Source organism: Motacilla alba, chromosome 4A (genome assembly GCF_015832195.1).
Source record: "Motacilla alba alba isolate MOTALB_02 chromosome 4A, Motacilla_alba_V1.0_pri, whole genome shotgun sequence".
Lineage (NCBI taxonomy): Eukaryota > Metazoa > Chordata > Aves > Passeriformes > Motacillidae > Motacilla > Motacilla alba.
In genome coordinates this window covers 18,332,442-18,352,975 of record NC_052045.1, presented here as the reverse complement: position 1 = coordinate 18,352,975, position 20,534 = coordinate 18,332,442, and the positions used below count along the sequence as shown (strand labels likewise).

The 20,534-nt window shown below is 42.3% G+C and overlaps 2 protein-coding genes across 17 annotated transcripts in view; one reads left to right on the top strand and one right to left on the bottom strand.

Annotated features, from left to right (window-relative positions):
- DLG3 (discs large MAGUK scaffold protein 3) overlaps positions 1-2,780 on the top strand; it is a 76,734-nt gene extending 73,954 nt beyond the window's left edge. For 12 of the 14 annotated variants that reach the window (XM_038164505.1, XM_038164507.1, XM_038164506.1 and 9 more), the window contains one exon: positions 177-2,780. In XM_038164505.1, the coding sequence (XP_038020433.1) occupies positions 177-283 (107 nt within the window). In that variant the 3' untranslated portion in view covers positions 284-2,780. The remainder of the gene's footprint in view (positions 1-176) is intronic. The other 2 variants (XR_005259879.1, XM_038164504.1) reach the window with 2 other exon arrangements.
- Positions 2,781-7,032: 4,252 nt separating this feature from the next.
- The window catches only part of TEX11 (testis expressed 11), a 29,277-nt gene continuing 15,775 nt past the window's right edge, over positions 7,033-20,534 (bottom strand). The window contains exons 14-29 of one of the 3 annotated variants that reach the window (XM_038164500.1): positions 20,274-20,359; positions 18,645-18,782; positions 18,243-18,345; positions 17,083-17,207; positions 16,236-16,321; positions 16,054-16,107; positions 15,579-15,619; positions 14,896-14,982; positions 13,751-13,821; positions 13,078-13,194; positions 12,227-12,299; positions 11,713-11,862; positions 9,960-10,068; positions 8,932-9,052; positions 8,406-8,570; positions 7,033-7,382 (exon numbers count right to left, since the gene is read on the bottom strand). In XM_038164500.1, coding sequence (XP_038020428.1) covers positions 7,311-7,382; positions 8,406-8,570; positions 8,932-9,052; positions 9,960-10,068; positions 11,713-11,862; positions 12,227-12,299; positions 13,078-13,194; positions 13,751-13,821; positions 14,896-14,982; positions 15,579-15,619; positions 16,054-16,107; positions 16,236-16,321; positions 17,083-17,207; positions 18,243-18,345; positions 18,645-18,782; positions 20,274-20,359 — 1,598 coding nt within the window. In that variant the 3' untranslated portion in view covers positions 7,033-7,310. Of the gene's footprint in view, positions 7,383-8,405; positions 8,571-8,931; positions 9,053-9,959; positions 10,069-11,712; positions 11,863-12,226; positions 12,300-13,077; positions 13,195-13,750; positions 13,822-14,895; positions 14,983-15,578; positions 15,620-16,053; positions 16,108-16,235; positions 16,322-17,082; positions 17,208-18,242; positions 18,346-18,644; positions 18,783-20,273; positions 20,360-20,534 lie in introns of those variants that run through there. The other 2 variants (XR_005259878.1, XM_038164501.1) reach the window with 2 other exon arrangements.

Sequence of the window (20,534 nt, the reverse complement as noted above, 5' to 3'; positions counted from 1 at the left end):
CCGAGGTGCTGCTTTAACCCTCTGTGTCACTGGGCCCAGGGCAGCTCCTCTGACACCACCTGCTTCAGTCCCTGCAGGCTGCGCCCTCCGGCCCTTTGGGGCAGCAGGAGGGCTCTCCGTAACTCCAGGCAGTGCTGCCTGGGGCTCAGGGTCTTGCTTGTTCTCTCCTATTCCAGCCATCGTACAAGGAGACTCTCTTGAAGAAATTTACAGCAAAATCAAACAGATCATTGAGGACCAGTCCGGGCACTACATCTGGGTCCCATCCCCAGAGAAACTCTGAAGATGTCTCTCACCTGCTTCCCTGTGAGCAGAAGATCTCTGAAGTCCCACCCATCCAAGCCCTCTGCCCCGAGGGGGAGGGATATGAAAACTATTCCTGCTCCCTTTTTTAGATCGTCGCAAAATTGAGTTTTCTAGTCCTGTTTCTTTTGTTGGGATGAACTCATATCATTCATCACGTGACTGTTCCCACCATTCCTGCATGGACCTTCCCACTGCTCCAGTAGAGACAGATGAGAACCCATTCAAGGTTGTTTTTTTATTATTATTATATTATTATTATTATTATTATTATTAACTAAACAAAGAATCAAGATGGGAGGAGGCGGCTAAGGACTAATGTAAGTGAAACAAGTGAAACAATGGACTCTGAATACATGAGCTGGTATCAGAGCTCCAGGGGCATTTTTCCAAGTGTGACCGTCTAGCAGCTCTGAACAGTGCGACAGATGGGCAGCAGAAAGCATTTTATTTATCTGTATATGTAATTTATATATAATATAGAGGAGAGATATTATATATATATTATATATATATATATGTATGTGGACTAGGAAGTCTGAGGGACCTCTCTGGGAAGGTGTTGTATTATTGCAAGGTTCTTTCAGTTCCTCTGTCCCAACCACTCGGCGTAGGGAGTCCACTTGGGCAGGAAGAGCTCAAAACGGTACCGGGTGCTTTGGAAACTTCTCCCGTCCGGGCCAGTTCCCTGCAGCCACCCTGGGTCTGAGACAGGCCAGAGACTGCTACTGCCTGTGCAGGAAGGGACCAGAGCAAGGAGCAGCAGCTGGCCTGCGTGAGGCAGGGAGACAGAGACTGAGCAGGAGGCTGCGGAGCAAGAGAATGGATGATGCTACATATTGAATTGCACATTGTTTTACACACCACCTTATGTGTTTGCATGAGAGGTTTCCTTTTGGTTCTATTTTTTTAAGCTGATTTTAAACCAAAACCATATTGTGTTGTTGTGTTGGCTTTTTTATCATTATTATTATTATTATTATTATTATTATTATTATTATTATTCAATTTTTCTCTTGTCAATGATGAACTGAATGGGTATAAAATCTGGTTTTTTAACTTATTTTTTAAGCTGGCTCTATTGTAAATAGAATCTAGATCTGTGGTGTTTAGTTAAGAAATACTTTACTGGCCACATGAAACAAATGTACTCACTGTCCTGTGTTGCTGTGAAAAACCTGGGATGTTGGACTGGCTCTGTACCTGTGGGTGCAGGTGGAATGACCCATTCTGGCTTGTGGCAGCACACTGGCATTCCCTTCTGCATTAGCCACTGGCAGGAAAAGCCCCCAGCTGTGCCTTGGATGGACACTCACATTTTCCAGATCAGTAACAGAATTCAAACCCTTCTCTCTTCCCTGCTCCGTGCCGAGTTCCCGGCCCTGCTGTGTGCAGGTGCCAGGGCTGGCTCTCCTGGGAGGGGCCCTCCTTCCAGCAGAGGTGGCTGCATGGCCACTTTACCTGGCTCTGTCTCTGACATCTCTGTGTGAATCTGTGGCTGGATCTGGGTTCTGCTGCCTCCCCTAAGCCACCCCAAAGCCCTGAAGTGGTGCCCCAGCTCGCAGGCTGAGGGGCAGGGGCTGCAGAGCTGCCCCATCTGCTGGGCAATGGCGTTTTTCAGGAGAGGCACCAAGACACTTCGCCCTAAGCTGAGACATGTCTGTCTTTGAGGACACTTTGGCTTCTGTGCTCCAGACCCTTGTGTGGAGCTGGGGACACTCACGTGGCCTTTGAGGAGTGTGTGCTGGGTACTCAGAGTTCAGGTCCGAGTGCTCCCACCTTAGCGAGAGCTGGTGAATGCTGTTCCTCGCGCAGTGCCACACCCACAGCACAGGAGGTCGCTGTCCAAGCACACCCAGGTAAGTCTCCTCCTGCCTCTGTTTGGCAGGGACAAGCTGTGGTCCCTGTCCCCAAGGTGATGGCTCTCAGTGTGTCAGTCAGTGCCTGGCACACAGGCCAGGGCTGCCAGCGTGAGCCAGAGCTGCTGTGACACTGTCCCTGTGCTGCCTGGGGAGGAGCCTCCTTTGCCCCTGCAGGGACTGAGCAGCTTGTGGGGCCAGGACAGGGCTCCACAGCTGTGAGCACAGTGGAGGGCAGAAGGATTCCGCTGTCGGTGGGACCGACCCTAAAGGAGCACACAGAACTTTGGCAATGGATTCTTGTCGGGCACCCAGCCCCTGCCCCGCTGGTCCTGCTCCAGCTGCTATAAATGTCGGTCCCTGAAGAAGTGGAGTAAGTGAAACAAAAGTCCTTAAGGTGCTAGTCACATATTCCTACTTTTTTTTTTCTTTTTTCTTTTTTTCTTTTTTCTGTTTTTTCCTAATAGCCTGTCTCCCTCTATCGAGTCACGTGGAGAAAAAGATGATGTACTCCATGGCATAGCTGACAGTGTCGAACTGATCATGACAACAGTAGTTGGTTAACAGTGTTTCTTCCAAGGAGACATATATTTTTAATAAACAGAGAGTTGCAAAGAACTCTTGTCTTTGAGACCTTCTTGTCGAGCCCTTCATTGTGTACCAGATCTGGTTTTTTTCGTGCTGGTGTTGGCAATTCTTGATATGGTCTCTCTATGGCAAACTGAAGTGTTGACACTGGTTTAGGGGGGAAAAAAATAGCCTTTTTTAATATAGAAGGTGATGCCTGAGAACTTGCTTAGTGGAAAAAGAAAATCTAAAAAACAAAAAAGAAAATAGAAAATAAAAGAAAGGAAGTGGGCTTATTTAGAGCTGCAACTCAGCACTGAAAAGTGCTTTTGGTTGGGTTGTTTTAACCCAGGTTGAGTCTGACCTGATGACACAACACCATAATGTATTTTGGATCATGGCTTGAATTCTGGAGAGGTTGCTTTGCAAATAATAGGATCTGTGGGCTGCTACGTAATTGTTCTTGTATTGAACATCAAGACAACAAAGTAAATACATAGTCCAGATAATATAGAGCTTCTTTTTACAGTTTTAACATGCTGTTTAAATATCAGAGAGAAGTGGTAAAGACAACTGGTATAATTTTTAGTACCTTCAAATGCAAAGAAAGGAGTGCTCTCTGAGACACTTGTGGTTAAAGGAGTGTCACAGTACTTTGGTGCCTGAATCTGCTTTGTCATTTAGCTGAGCTGAAGGAAGGGTGAAGGGGTTTGGTTTTTAAATACTAAATTACTAAAAATACTAAATTACTTTCAAACTGCACAGAAGAGAAGCAAATTGTAATTTCAGGAGAACAAGGGTATTGTACCAACTGAGCATGGGCATACAGTTTGCTGACTGTTGAGTTTGTGAAGCTCACTGGACAAACTCAAAACCATTTAGAAACTCCTTTAACTGATCAGATCGGATCAACAGCCTGGTGGTGGTGGTGGTTGTCCACAAAACACTGGAAGATTAAGCAGTTGCTAAGCAGACCTGATGCTAGAATTACCACTCTCAAAAATCAAACTTTGCTTGCATGCTGACAGATTTGGAGTCAGGGATGAAGCAGCACAGGAACATTGTCTGTTGCTGCTGGCCCGGCGCTGCCAGGCTGCTGTGCCCAGCCCATGTGGGGCTGCAGACACCCCTCCTGTGGCAACCCATGGCCTGTCCTGAGCTCCTGTGTCACCTCCATCTGCTGTGACAGGGAAACATTCAGATTCTGGGGGGAGGGAAACACGGGGTAACGTTCTCAAATAAACCCTGTCACTCCTGTAAGGCAGAACAACCTCTGGAAGAGAAACATCATGTGAAGAGAAAGAGGGTGGTGTGGAGAAGGAACTTACTCTATTACAGATGTAACCACCCGTTTTCCTGGCTAAGGTTGGCTGTGCCAACCAGGACATTTGCAAAGTCCGGGTCCAGAAAATAGCAGAGCATTGTCCTGAAAATGGTCCTGTCCGGTTGTGAAATGTAGGAGCTGGTTCTTTTCTCTCCCAAGATGTCCCGCTAAAGCTGCCTGCAACAGGCATGAAACTAATCTGCCCTAAGACACTTGTAGAAAATTAGACTGTAAGCTGCTTGTGCTCTAGAGAAACATGTCTGTGCTTCTGTCTGCAGCTCTGGGTAATTAGCTGTCTTAGCTAAGTAGAAGAGCACAGGTTGTGCTGTGAGGCTTCTGGAAGAGGAGCTTTAAAGGAATGTAATTATAATTTTCCCAAAATTATTTTCCCCATTGATGAAGCTGTCTTAGGTACACCTGTTGTTGCTAATAATGCTTGGCAGCACAATCTTCAAGAGCTGTTTTCCTCAGGCTGTCACAGCAGGAGTCATGGCACTCAAGCATCTGCTGTGAAGCAGGTAAAGTTATCATCTTGTCAAAGGTGTCTCTTTCCTTCAAGAAAATCCTTGGGTACACCTTGACCGTCGGTGTTTATTTATATCCCTTGCCTCCAAAATGAGGGTCATTTGTTTACCCTTTGGGTTTTTAACCCTAAGAAAAAACATTACACATTGTTAGAGTCAATCAGTGCAGCACCTCTGAAGCACAAGGGAGCACCTATGGGACTTGCAATACCTGCTTGGGACCACACTTGACTCAGCACAGGGGTGACTGTGGAATTTCCTCCCCTAGTTACGGTGCACTACTTGACAAAAGCTTCTGCCCAGTCCTCTAATGAGCTTCAGCCCTCTTCCAATTACCTTCATTTCTGATTACTGTGACCACTTCTGAGTGGCCAGGCCAGCCCCTCTTCCTTTCCTGCCTCTCCCAGAGGCTCAATGCAGCCACAGCAGTGGGAGCAAAACTCTTCCCACAGTGTCTGGTGGGATGTGCACCCTCAGTGGAGAGCTGCTGGAGAAGCCCTGCTCCTGCTGCAGGTGCCTGTGGGTGAGATGTGGTAGAAAGGGCTCCAGGGCTCAGCAGCTGAGCTGCTATCTTCTCTGTCCTGCCCCATTCCCTGATCTTCTCAGCAAGGACGTTTTTCCCAGGGCAAGCTCCCTGCCTGGGAGGTGATGGTTTGGATTTGCCCTCTCCCTGGGCCCATTCCCAATTCACACTGCAATTCCCTTCTGCCTCTGCACTGCTGCTCCTCCCCAAACGGTCAAGAAGTCAAATTAGGGGCAAAAAAGGGCAGAAAATACTGCTTGGGGGAAAGGGAGGGAAGTTTGTGACCTCCCCTCCTGCACAAATGGAGGATCCATTTGTGTTCTCAGAAGCAGGGAGGGCTCTGCAGTACAGAACCAGTGTCCAGCACACCCTGGAGCTTCCACAATGATGTGTAAATAGGAAAGTACAGCTGCAATGCCACCCCCTGGAGCCATCTGTGCACAGCCGGGGATGAGCACACAGGCTCTCTGAGCTGAAAGAAAACAGGGATCAATGAAAAGGTAAGAACGGAGGAGGAATATACAGCTCTGTTGTTTTTTAACAGGTCAGCTGGTTTAGAATACACTTATAAACCACAGCCCCCCTCGACGGGCGACTGAACTGTAAAGCAGCATTTAGCCTGGTAAAATAACCCGGACCAGCCTGCATCCGGACCAGCAAACACCCGCAAAGGTGTGATTGCACACAAAGCACCTACTGGGAACAGCCCTGGAAATGCAGCTAATTACAGTCTGATTCAACTGGGAGAGGAATTCTTGCCCTACTTAAACTCTTTGGTGAATACTAAGCCTGGAATAAAATGTACCATGTAAAAATGTGCAGGAAGAGATGAGTACTGTCAGCAGAGTCAGAAACTTATCTGATCCGGGTTCTTCAGTACTGTCTGTAGCATAAAAGAAATCAGAGCATCTGCAAGGAAAAAGTTCAAACCATTCTGGCTGTAGGCAAACCCACATTTACTGTTTGCTGCCTTCTATGGCTGTATATAATCACCTCCTTGCACTTGCTGGGCAAACATGACCTTTCTCACCAGGTACACTGTGACACCTTTACCTGTCTATGCGTGTGCAAGTCAGAACTGAGCAGTAATTAAAGCCAGCCTGGCAGGCTCCAAGGAGACACTGCAGGCAGGATGGAAACCTTTGAGTTTGTGGCATCGTTTAGAGTCTCCCAGTGCTGTGATGCAGCAAGGATCTCCAAAACTGTGACTCCAGAATAATTTTCTGTGGCATTTGAGATCTGGATTTTTATGGATTTAAAGGTATTTCTTAGTTAAACAGGCAGCACATTGTGCATTAGAGATCTGAAAGCAGTGTCTCAGAGACCTAAACTAGGTCTAGTGAACTGATTTAAGATCACCATGAAATGGAGAATTTACACTAAACAGATCCATGCTCCTGTTAAGGAGGTCCCCTGTGTGACCCTTCAGGTGCCACTCCCGGGGTCCCAGTGTCACCACTCCAGACTGTCCCTGCTGGGACCAAAGCCCCTTTGCAGTGGCAGCTCCAGTGACCCAGTGGGTCCTTGTTTGGCTCCCTGCACACCCCACACTCACACACACAGGATTCCTCACTGGCTCAGCCCCAGGTTTCCTGCAGCCAAGTCCCAGATGTGCTCAGACTTGCTGAGCACCTGCCTGGCCCAGGGTTCAGGGAGTTGGAAGGGAGGAGTGCAGCCCTCCCAGCACTGCCAGTGACACTGCAGCTCCTTCCCTGAGCTCAGCAGTGCTCGTTTTTCTATTCCAAGGGACTGTGAAACCAGCCAACGGCTCTGAATTCTTATCACCACTGAAATGGACTGGAAACTAAACAATCTGATAAATATTTATGCAGCAAGGCAGCTATGACAACCAGAGGAGATGGAATACTTTTTAAAGACTTTTATCTGCTCATTGCCATTTGCTACTAAAACCAGATATTTAAACCAACCTGTTACACAACAGCAGAGGCATCTCATGTAAAAGTTAAAATATTTATTTCTAATTGTTAAACAGCTCCAGAGAATGAAAATTATTCCCTAGAGGAAAACAATTACATTTATTCAATAAACACTTCCTAAAAAGTACATAACTTCTTTGCCAACAAGAAGGAGATCCTGGTTTCTTTCCCACTGCTCCCATGGCCCTGTGCCTTTACAGAGCTAACGGCCCCTCATTCAGCAGAACGTTTCCAGGAGAGACTGCTTTTCTTTTTATGTAGTTGTGGCTGTCATTATTCTTCATTTGGAATAAATCCTTCTGCTCTGTCCAGCTTGTCCAGAACCTCACTATAAAGGCCAACCATCTGGAGAAAATGAGCACCACTGCTGTCAACATGGATGGATAAAAATGTGTCATTTAACTAAGTGCATCATTTAACACAGAACAGAACTAAGGGAGACTATCACAAGCTTCTAAACCTAAAATTTCAAATAGATGTAAAGATTTTTGGTGAAGGTTTAAATACAATGGTTGAGAAAAAAAATATCAGTGCAACCTAACAAAAGTGGTTTTATTTACAGTCATAAAACATAGTTTATATGTTTATATATCAGCACATAAACCTATTCACCAAATCCCAGACGCTGGGAGTTGATCTTGAGGGTGGAGAAGACTTCTTATTGTCAGCTCTCATTGCTTTATCTGATGTATTTAAAATGGTGTAAGAGTTACAGCCAACCCCTTGATTGCTCAGCTTGTACACAAGAGAATGAATGGTGACACCAGCCAGGCTGCACTGGGTTGCAATCTAGACAGGAGCAGCAGCCAAAAGCTGTAGAAAGAAGCTTACTTGTGACAGAATAAGAAAAAGTGTCATTGCAAAGTGTCACCTACAAAGGTGCTAGCCTGGAAATTTCTCCCTCATAGGAAGTGGCTAAGCTACACCTGAGAAGATGAGCTTTAGTGATTTTCTTCACACCATCTTAAACCCTATTCATAAGACATGAGATTACACTAGAAACCAAGCTTGAAAGTATATAACATCTGATTTAACTAAACTGGTACAGCACCTTGACTTTAGTTAAAGCAGGCAAAGGTACAAGGTTCTCCCAAGGCAACAAACAGACAGAAGTTTATTTCCAGTCACCCATTTCCATCATCCTTCCAGTAAAAGAATGCTACATTATTCTCTCTATTGCCTATCAAAACTTTTCTGACCTCACTTTGAAAAAATCTTTTAGCACCAGGCTCCCCCAAAATATTTAGATACCATGATTCTCCTGAAACTCTAAAGATCATCAGCAGTGGTTTCTTCACTCAGATCCACATCTCAAATTCAGGCCAGACAGCCAAACCCACATCCTCAAATCCCTCTGGGCACACTTACATGGCCTTCATAGGTCTTCTTCAGAGATCCTAAGTGGTTGAGGAAGCGCATTCCCAGTCCACACCACTGCTCAGCTTCCTTGTATTTACCAACACTATACTGAAATATTCCTGTATTCCAGGCTCTTGTCATCAGCCAAAGGATCTCCATCTCTGGGTAAGCATCCTGAGGTAGCAAACAAGCAGCAGGACCTCATCAGAAAATAGAACCTTCACTTCAAAACTGACAAGTCAAGAGTGTGTTAGAGTTTAATTTTAGAGTAGGAAAACAGTTGGGTTTTTTCCTCCTAAGCAAAGAGAGCAAAAGTCCTTACAAAATCCAAGGAAATTTGTAATGCAGTCCTAAATATACAAAAGAAATTTCTTTTGAGGTAATTTCAGTGTATCTTTTACTGAAGAAGTCTTAGCAGCTCCACATATAACACTATGTAATATTCATTTTACCAATTATTCTCAGTCTAATGAGAACTTTTTTTCAAACATGTTCAGGATCATCTCCCAATCTCTTGGTTTCCTGTTCAACTTACTGTGCTGCTGACTACACTCAGAGCATCTTCAAAGTAGTCCCACACCTCCTGCAGCACACAGGTATCCAAGTCTGTCAATCCAGTTGGCAAAGAGATGTTAATCAAGCTGTGTAAGCATTTGCTGAGGATTGAAAGAGAGCAAAAGAGGAAACGTTAAATACCATGTGCACAAACAGTTTTTAGTATGAGGAGCACAATGAGTTATGTTTCTATGATTGTCAGACATGTCTACCTTGGTGCTTAACACACTCATATTCTGGTAGCAGAAACATGCATTTTTGTACTATCAGATCTTACTCATACAAACTACGAAAAAGAGTCAAGAGCAATTAGTACTTAATTATTTTCATTGCTGATCTCTACAGTAACACAGAAAGAAAATCACAGTATTACCTAGGGTGCTACACATGACAGCAAGAACAAAGTACCTTTTCTAATTTCCCCAACAAGAGCTACGTAGGCAGCATCCTCAGAAAATCAGTAACAAACACAGGGTTCTGAAAACAGCTCTGTCTTTCTCAGTGTGAAGCGAGAAAGGCAATCTCAACAGTTGCCTTTGCCAAGTGCTTACTTCAAGGAACTTGGAAAGGATAAGTAACACAAAATTATGCTAAATAAATCACATATGTACTATGTGGCATCACTACCTTACAACTCATAGCTTTCTTCTCAACCCTTAATTTCTCTTTGTCTTTGAAATACCCAGCTCATTACTGCAGAGTAACATTTGAAATGAACACCTTCCTCACAAGAAAACCAGAGATCTCTTCTGGATCCAATTTTCATTTTCCTTCCTCAATAGATTAATTTATTTGAAACAGGACTGTGCCAGAAAATATTGTGCCAAATAAACAAACTGCAGGTAAAACATCTGTTAGGTAGTCATCCTTCAGAGTTACGTTGGCTGGCCAGCAAGAAGTAGAACCTTGCATATACAGTAAAATCCACTTTTTTTCGAATTGTAGGCTTTATTCTCTGTCAGCATTTCCAGTCACAGGCTCATGGCAAAGCTATGTGATAACACTAACCTAAATTTCACAGCATCAATGACAGCCTGCTTTCTGTGAAGGTTTAGTGCACTCTTGAGAGCTTTCTTACACAGTACAGGATACCGAGCTGGAGATTCCATTGCTAATGCTTCAAAGTAAAAGAAAATAGAGAAGAATAAAAGACACATTACTGAAGTTCACTTCAATCTCTTAGGTCACTAAAATAAACTGCAGCATGTTGCCAGATCCTTTGTGAAAAACAAGTGAAAAGAGATTTGCTTAATGGGCTGGTCACCAGCTGGTGCTTCTCTCCCTCCTTCTTACTCAGCACATCATCAATGAGGACAATAAGGCAGAAGCACAGAAAGTTTCGTAATTCTCTGCTGTTTACCTCCAGTGCAGTACTACAAAAAAATTCTGGTGAGGGGCACTGTCTGAAGAGTTTTGTTTGTCTCCTTGAATACAAAAATCCAGATGGAACCTTATGCAGGAGCAGGATTTGAGAATGGTGTCTCCAGGCACTGGAGTGTTCTCCCTTGCAAAACCGTGCTCTCGGGCTGTTTGGGTGCGCTCCGGCCAGCTGCTACGGACCCAGCCCGCACGGACCCACAGGGACGAAAGTAAAAGACGAGAAGCGCTCTTCTCCACGTGGGGACGAGGCTCCTCTGTTTATTGACCTGAGAAGGGACACCTCAGACCCTGGCGACACCCCAGGCAGAAAAGAGAACGTCCCCTTCTTGCGGGGGACTTTTATCCCCGAGGGCATGGGGGCGGGGGGAAGAGGAGCGCAGCCAGGGGAACCCCACTGAGGAGGGGCGAGGGGACGGGAACCAGGGCCAGAGCAGCGGGGGGAAGAGGAGCGCAGCCAGGGGAACCCCACTGAGGAGGGGCGAGGGGACGGGAACCAGGGCCAGAGCAGCGGGGGGAAGAGGAGCGCAGCCAGGGGAACCCCACTGAGGAGGGGCGAGGGGACGGGAACCAGGGCCAGAGCAGCGGGGGGTACAGGGCAGAGGGCTGGGTGAGGGAAAAACCGTGTGATGGGGGAAGAGCAAACCATGTGATATAACATCAACTGTTCAGTGCAATAGAAAGACTACGCAGTGCAAATTTCCAGTCACCCAGCGCAAAACAACAACTAAATAAACTATTTGGTGCAATACAACACTCCCTCAGGGCAAGCAGAACAGAAGGTGTTTATGCAATCCTACAGGACACCCTCCAAAGACTTGCCATGGTAGTTCTAAATGCTCCTCATCTTTCTTGGATCCTGCTCTAGATTCTCAAGCACATTTTTGTGACTAGGACTTTGTGATGAAAGTATGGCACAGTGTAGAGAAGTGCTATTTGTAGAGAAGTGCTATTTACAAACTGACTATAAAAACTTTAAGTTGAAACTTAATATTATCTTAGTGGCTTAAATATACTTAAAGTATCTATCCAAAGTCCACAGCCCAAAACCTCTGCACTGGGGCATGAATCAGTGAGGGTCATTCTCTGGCCTTTGCCAGTTTAGAGCATGTAGAAGTTCATCTGAAAAAACCCTTCCAGGCTCACAAGCTACATGAGTGTCTCACGGTCTAGAAATGGAAAGATACCACAACTTCCTGGTTCATCATCCATGTCACCTGCCATTTCAAAACACAGCTCTCCTATCGTTGCTGAGATCCTAAGCGTCTTTGCTTCAGGACAAAATATATATGGTTGGACAATTTTCTGTATGTTGTACAACACATGATAATCCTGCTCACCTCAAAAGAACAGGAAAGAGAAATGAAAGATTCTTTGTCCTTACATGCAATGATTTCAAGTGTCTTGATCTCTATTTGTGGTTGCTCCCAAACTGACTCCATAAGATTGTGAAGTGTTGGATCATTCAGTTTAGATCTTGCTTCAAATTCATAAAGCAGCAACAATGTGTCTGTTGGGTCTTTAGCAAAATCTCCTACAAAAGAGACAGGATTCCCTGTATGTAATGATGAATTTTCTCAAAACCACAGGGTGTACTGTAAGGTAACTTCTGCTTCCAACAGGCAGGAAACCCATCAAGGCACTCAGACTTAACAGTAGAGCAAGAGGAATTTGCCATTCGAGAAATACCTAATGGATTTTTTCTACCAATATCCTACCAAAAAAAGTGAACCATGCATCTGCTAGGCTAACAGCCACTTAACACCTCAGCTTTTATCATACTGTCATGTGTCAACTCCAATAACCTCCATCTGAGACAGCAATTCCACATGCTCTGTATTTTCCATTAATATTGTGACTAAGAGTTCCATGTGCTGAACACACACTTTGTGGCTTACCTGTTACTTTCAGCACCTTCCATATCTCCTTGCATTTCTGAAGATGTTGAAGGGCCTCACTAAAAAGCTCCGTCTATTTTACAAAATTAAATAAGTTATTCTTGTCATAGTTTTAAAAGCAAAAGGAATAATTATGTCAGAACCCACTATAAAATAAATTAATAATCAAACTAGTTAGTAAATCACCTATACCAGTTACTGGGATTTTGGGGTTCTTTTTCAAAGACCTCCACATCTCTGACAAAGCCACTTCACATTGGCCCAGAAAGAACCATCCATGTTCCTATGGGACATAACTGTTTCAGCTCCCAAGCATAAAATAGTGCTATTGAGACTGACAAACCACTAAATGCCACAACAGAATCGCTGTGCATTACCCTCCACAGAATTTTCTACAATCATTCTATACCAGACTTCTGTACTTCCTTCACAACCTCTGTGTTTTCCTTAATCTTCTTATCACAGTAAGCACAATGTATACATTTTTTTAAAAAAAGGAGTTTTATCACAACCACAGTGGTAACTACTTTCAGCAACAGCAGTAATTGTCATTCTGACTAACCCACATTTAGCAGCAGACTCCTTACAATATATATCTTGTAGACTGAAATTCCTCTCAGAACTTACTGCCAGACCCTTTATTGATACAAACCAATCCAAAGACACTGAACTAATTTACAGAAATTCAACACTTACAATTGTCTGGAAAGGTGTGTCAATTCTAACTAGGAAATATTCCCTTGCTTACATTCTCAATATCCTGTTCTGAGTGAAAAAACAAGGACTTCAAAATCAGAAGGAAAAAATGCTACATTGGCGCACTCAGAAACAGTTAACAGGCTTTGCCCTACCTGTTCTGTAGGTGTTACTTGTTGTCTTCCCATTTCCAGATCAACTGCAGCTGCCATTAACAGGCATGTCTTCTGAGCAATTAGAACAGCTTTGTCAGAGGGACAAAACTGGGACAACTGACACCAAAAATAGGAAAAGGTATTGAGAATTTTACCCATAAAAAGCAATTTGCTTGTGAACAGATTGCTGACCCTCCTCTATGACACTTGCAGGAATCAGTCAGGAGTAGTATATATTCATATTGTAATTTTACTTGTACAATTGTACAAAAGGATTATTTAAATATAAAGTGTAAAGCAGAGTTGGAGTCCCCTCTCTACAAGCACATACAAAACTGACAGTGTTGGTAGAAGTCCTGCATAAAGATTAGGACTCAAGTACTTAACATATTTGTATTAATGATATAGTTTACAAACATCAGAATCCATTTATTTTAGAAACTTTTCATTGATATCTTAAGTTTATTACATTCTTAAGAAACAGAATGTAAAGTATGACAATAATGCACACATTTTATATTACAAGTCAATCTCCTTGTGACAAACATGCTCCATCTTCAGAGCATACGAGCATATCTCCATGGAGATACCCAAACCATGGATGTGACTTCTAGAAGGCCTAGACAGACAAAAATATTCCTTAATTAGAAACACTATTAGCAAGAGTAAATACCTTGAAAGACAGTACAAAAAAATCCCTCATCTTTTCAGGGTTGTCCTTGAACTGTACAGCTAAGTTCCAAGCTAACAAAGACACAAAAATAGAGAATAGAATAACAATTTGCGCTGCTACATGTGTGCCCATCTAATCTCTAGCAATAAGCAGTTCAATTCTGTTTCTGAACCAATATGTCATCAACAGCTTTTAACAACAGCAAGAAATACTGTTACTAGTGATTTGTTAAAATAGCTAATTCATGCTTTCAAATTTTGCCTTGATAATTCCACCACAGCCAAGAACCCATTTTAGCACACACCCTGCCAACAAAAGTATGAACTGGGAAAAGCTTTTTCTTATATTAGTTAACAAAGCCAGCATATGAGGGGAAGTGTTGTACAGTATTTCCAAGACAAATAAAAAAGCAAAAGGAAAAAAAACCACAATTTTTTGAACCATTCCTCATTTTACCCCAGCAAGGTCAAATAGGTGGCAATTAAGCACACAATTCTGAGTAAGAAATGGATGAGCATCTAAAGGCAATCAGATTATTTATGTATGAGAGCTTGACCCAATTAAATGTTTAGATTCTACAGCAACTTTCACATTAATTTATTCTATAGGACATGTTTTTGTAGTCTCTGAATTGCTTATCCTGTGAGTGAGAATGCTGCCTTTGAAAGGTCATGATTCCATTCATGCTCATGTCACTGTATTCGACCTCTGCTGCTCCTCCCCCTCCCTTGCCACTCTTTATTGGAGCACAGTTACACTGTGAGGATGTGTGCAAAAGCAGGTGTCTTCTGATACTGATTGCAACTGTTTTCTCTCCTGTATGCTCTGACAGAAGAAAGAATCAGAAAAATTGGTTCAACTTGTTACCCTGTGCTTATATTTGTATTTATAGACAGCAAATGCACTAATCCTTTACCAAAACAGTGTAACAAAGACTACAAAAATGAGGATCCAGAGACAGCACTATGCGTAAAGCTTAGGGCAGCCCCATGGCAGCTGCATTTCCCACTAGAAACCACTTTATCTGTGATAATATTTGTTGTTTGGATTTCACAGTCTGTAGTTCAAGGCAAACTCCAAGGTTGCAGATTTAAAGAACCAATAAATACAGGAGATTCCATTTAGATTTTGAGAGAGCAACCTACCAACTTTTCTAAACCAGTGAGCTTCAAGGATCCTCATGTCCCCTGTAAATCTATCTTCTGTGAAAGACTCAGCAAGTTTCTTGTGAGCTGCAGAAAACATATAATTCAATACAAAAGTACTACTTTTGGAGCAGAATAAAAACGTTTCCAAGTCTCATCCTTGCACTACAAAACAGCGCTTTCCAAAGCACCTGTATAATTCCTGATGAAGACTTATTCTCACAACCTAAATCTAATATTCTTCAGAAAGCCCTACTAAAAACAGCAGAAGGCGCCTCAAACATCATTTTAGAGAAGATGCCAACAAGTACTGCTCTTCTGAGTTTACTGACACTGAAGTCTAATTTAGAGGAGTTTCACTTAATTTCAGAAGAAGGGGGTTTAAATTTAATTACAAGTTTGAGGCCCTTCTTCTAGGAACCTTTTATGAATTTAATTCTGCTCTTAAATCTCTTCTACTTGCAGCAGTACTGCAAGCTTTTGATAGCAAAACTTGTGGCACTGTGATCCAACTTCTCAATACTATTGAATCTCCAGCTCTAGTTTTCATTGATTTCACTGGGAAGTTGAGAGCCTGGACTGAAATAAGGAGTGTAAATACTTCATTGGTATGGATTAAAGCATATCATAAAATGTTCACATATGGAAGAACTCCAGAAAATGCAAATAAAACAAAAACATACCCAAGTTCAAGTAAGTCAGTATGGAGTTGATATCTCCATCTCTGGAATGGAGAAAAAATTCCGGTTTAGAAAATTAATTTTTTTTCAACAGAAAAAAAACCAGAACACATTATTTATGTTGGAATTTATTTTCCCAGTTATGGATAGATCCACTCTTCTCACTCCAAGCTTTGGAAAGATATCCCACTAGTGTCAAAGTTACAGAGATTGCTTAGCTCACAACCTCCATTAAAAATACCTGACAGGCATATGCATTAATAAAAGAAGAAGATAAAGAGCAAATATTTAAAGAAAAGTTTAGACAAGTGAAAATATGTTCCTATGTGATGCCATCAGGAAGTCACCTGGGTGGACTTTTACTAGCATAAAAAATAATCTCTTGATTGCTCTGCAAGAAAAAATGCCCAGAAAGAAAACATTACACAATTTGAACAACATATCCACCATAAGAAAATGGTTTTTCAAGGAGGCCCACCTTTCCTCTGCATTTTCTGCCATGACTTTTGATAACATCAGGCGGACCAAACACCTAAATATGGGAAAAACTAGCAATGAAATAACAAGATTTTTTTCAATGGTGTACTTTGCCCTAATTTTCCTGAAAGGATCCCATTTTTCTTCCTTGTGCTTCTCCTTGTATGTATATTGAATTCTTACTTTAAGGATACAAATAATTGTCGGCAGTCTTGTAAATGTTCAGACAAATACTCCAAAGCTTTGATAGCCACAATTTGTTGGTCATTCTGAAAAGAATTAAAACATGTTTTGTATGTACTGCACTACCTCAGTCACCACAAAAATACTCAAATCAAAACAACAACAACAACAACCAAAACAAAAACAAACCCCAAAGCAACCACATTTTCCAAGTCTGTGCAGCCCAGTAGCAGGAAAATGAACAAAGGACTACGCACAGAACTGCCTGAGAGTGCAGCAAAAGCTCTAAGGAGAGATCATATGATTCCCTGCACAAAGAGCCTGTGGCAAGAGCAGGACTAGTACAGGTTGGTAAGGCTTTCATGCTTCACAGGGCTGGGAACAAAGCCCTGATAGCCTAAAACGCAATCAGCCAGTTCAGACAGTGCTCCGGCCACCAACCAAGAGGCAAACAGGAGGGACAAAGGACTTTCATCATGGATTTATGTGTATTTTTACACAGCTTCCCCCTCTCACATCAAAGATCAAATCCCAGAGGCAGAAGAAGATGAAACAATTTGCTAAGGAGAATTTTACAGAAATACACAATGTAATATCCAGATGCCAACATTTGTAACTCAGAATTCTTTATTTTTCTATCAAAATTTTAAAGAAATACACTTCCTTCTACATGAAAATAATTTCTACTTTGCATTACACAACACATGTGAGCTAGACCTTTGTTGTGGAAGCATGAAATACTAAAAAATCCATGAAATACAGAGATATATTAAATCTAGGCCAGGTTAAAGAGGTTACAGCTGTCCTACTTATATCAATAAAGAAAAGGCAACATTATTTGCTCTACCTCTAAAGCAATTTGGGCAGCTAAACTCAAGAGGTTGCTGCCTGTATTTTTATCCACTCTCAGCTTGTCTTCATGTTCTGGTGGCTTTTCTGCTAGTTTCCCCATTTCAATAACTGCTTCCATAGCTGAAAGAGACAGAGGAAAAACCAACATTTTTATAGAAGGAATTGGAAGGTGCAAAGTTCTGTTTTAATTATTTATGAAAGGCTATAATTTTTTTTAATGAAAAGCCAAGACAAGAAAACCTGAGCATACCAGCACTTCTCCTCAAATACACATTTCCTCCTAGGGAGGTGCCAAAAAGCTTTCAAGTTACTAATCCAAGGAAACAAAGATGCCATACAAATGATACTCATCTCACATCCTTAATTTTGTTCTGCTAAGTAACTGTTTGTTACCAAAGAGAGAAGACTTTCTCTAATACATTGTCTGGGCATCATTCCAAGCTCCCACATCTTGGCTTATGCTAAGGGTGCCACTGCTTTTATGTTCACACTGTGCTGTGTTTCCCACTCTATATTATGTGAGCAAATTATGCTGTCAATAAAAGTTGTATAGAGAATAATTAAATGGCAGAGAACTCATTGGAAAATAAGCTGTGAACATTATATTCTAAGCAACTATAGACTGTATTCTCCATTTTCATTACTTGAGCTAAGATCCTCATTAAAATATGAAACAGCAGAACTCATTATAAAGGAGAAAGAGGCTACAGAGATACAACATTCTGTAAGTCATCTCAATAATTCATGTATTTCTTGGTAACTTCAGGCTCCATCTGTCCAGAGAAGTTAAGAGCAGCAATAATGGTTCCCTTAAGTTTCATATTGTATATGCATACTAAAAAGTATAGAATGATTCTCACCCTGGGATGCCACTATATCTTCTGCCCATGGGAGGATTATCTTCCCTAGCCAGAGGTTCCATCCAAACAAAATCAAATATAGCAATGGACTCTGCCTCTTACATATTGTGTGCTAAAAAAATGCCACTTTTACAACTTAAATCTACAGCCTGACATTTTCAATTACTTTAGGGATCCTTCTTCTAGCTACCCTCTATTGTGTCTTTCTCAAGATGAACAGTCCAAAGCTGCTTAGTATTTTGTAATATATTTGGCATTTCTCCTTGTAGTGGACCCTTTAACTTTCAGGCTGTACCTTTATCAGTATCGTTCTCCAACACTGCAATCTTATAGACACTGAATTTAGTAAAGATGCTGTTTGGATCACATCTTTCTGCTTGTTTAACTGCCTCTTTAGCCTATTCACAGAAGAGATTAAGGGAAATCAGTACAACATCACATTTAAATTAGTATATAATTTGCAACAGAAATTAAAAGATACACAAAACATTACTGGTTACATTGTTGATACTTATAGAATAACTCAAGATGCTCAACATCTGCTCTTGAAACAAAAGCGATGAGACCAGAAGACAGCACCAAAGGCTGACCAGAAATGAAAGGGCCAATTCCTCTAAAATAAAAGCAGTGCAAATAAAGACATAAGTATGTATAGATATGTATTAAATATACCTTTATAGATACGTATTAAATATACCTTGTCAACTTGTTTCAGGTGAAGATAGCAAGAAGCCATGTTCCTCTGCAGCTTAGCCAAGTTCTGATCTATCTGCCCAGGTGTATAGAAGCTCACAGAATAATTGTACCAGTGAAGGGCTTCAGAATAGCTTTTCTCCTAGAAAATATAAAAATAAAATAAAACCCATGTCGCAGTGTGTTTTCTTTAGTTTTATTGGTATGCTTACTGTTCAATTTGTGATTTTGCAATCCCCTTATGCCACTTCCTACCAAGTTTTAAACCCCCACCTTCCCAGTTGTTAATCCCTCCTATCCCTGCCCTTTTTCCCCTGAATCCCCCTTGCTCCCCCCTCCCAATGAGTGTCAATCCTCCCCCGAAGCCTCCCTCTCTTCTGGAGAATTCCCTGTCTATTCTGTGTCCTTTAGGAGTGTATTAGTTTACTCAACTTATTCCCCTCCCTAGGGCTCCTTTATTAGTTCAAGTGTAAAATACCCCGCCTTCAACCCCTCCCCAACCATAGCCCTATTGGTTTGCTACCCTAAACCCCTCCTCCCGAGCGATGTTATAAAGGCTCTTGTTAGCCCCAAGCCTTGGTCTTGGGTGCCGGTCATGAAATAAAGCCACCCCAGTTTCACCCCGAGACCCGTGCTGCTGCCTTTTGTTCCTGCGCCGAACCTCTACTGGTAGCCGGGATTCTGCGGAGCTCACAAGAGGGAGTCTGTCGCGCCCCAGTTGTCACCTAGCCGGGACATCGCACACCACGACAAACCCAAACAAACGTGGCCATATTTGGGTGAATAAACTGCCTATGTCTTCCCAATTTTTCTTTAGAAAAGGTCACAGCAATGAAAGATTTAGATAGTCAAGTATATTCTAGTGCAACCTCCAGGTTGTTCCAGGTGCAGAATCCAGCACTTTCCCCTGTTAGATTTCATACAATTGGTGAGTGCCCAGCCCTCTAATTTGTCCAGACACTGTGAGAGACTGTATGCAAAGCTTTACTGAAATCCAAAGAGATGACATCAACTGGCTTCAGCTGATAACAGGGTGGGTGACCTTGTCCTAAAATGAAATCAAGTTTGACAAGCAGGACTTCCCCCTCATGGACTAGTGCTGGCTGTGACCAATGACTCCATTGTCCTTCAGGTGTTTTTCAATAACTCCCAGAATAATCTCCATAATTTTACCAGGCACTGAAGTGAGACTGACAGGCCTGTAGTTTCCAGGGTTGTCTTTCTTGCCCTTCTTGAAAATTGGGATAACTTTTGCTAGCTTGCAGCCAACTGGGACATCTCCAGATTCCCAAGACCATTCAAAAATCATTGAGAAGTCTCACAATGACACCAGCCCGTTCTTTGACTACTCCTGGACAAATCCCTTCAGGCCCCAGAGCCATATAGGAACCAGCTGGAGCAGCAATTCTTGCATTAACTGTTCCCATGCACAAACCTTAAGATGAGGCTACCTGAAACTTGATTTTATAATTGAAAACAGCACCCCGATGGATGAAAATAAAACTAGTGCCAGCTGGAACAAGGCTCTTAGTAACAGTTTGCACTCTAACCAAAAATAGACATATCAAAGAGGTCAGAAAAAGAATTCCATTTTCACTGATATAAATAAGAACACTACTATTTGGTCCCAAACCTCATAATGTTTGGCAGCTCTGTCCCACAAGATGATGTGCAGCTGATTCAAGGCTTCAGGCAACAGCTGTTTGCCAGTATAATGACCTGAAAAGATACTGCAAATCATCACATTACAAGAACTTTACAAGAACAAGCACACTGAGAGGCATCTAAGAACTATTCTACAGCCTGCAACAAAAAACAGGGACACAGCAATAATTTCAGCTAGGAGCCAGTGTTTCATATCCTGTTCATGAAAAAAAAACCAAACCAACTAATC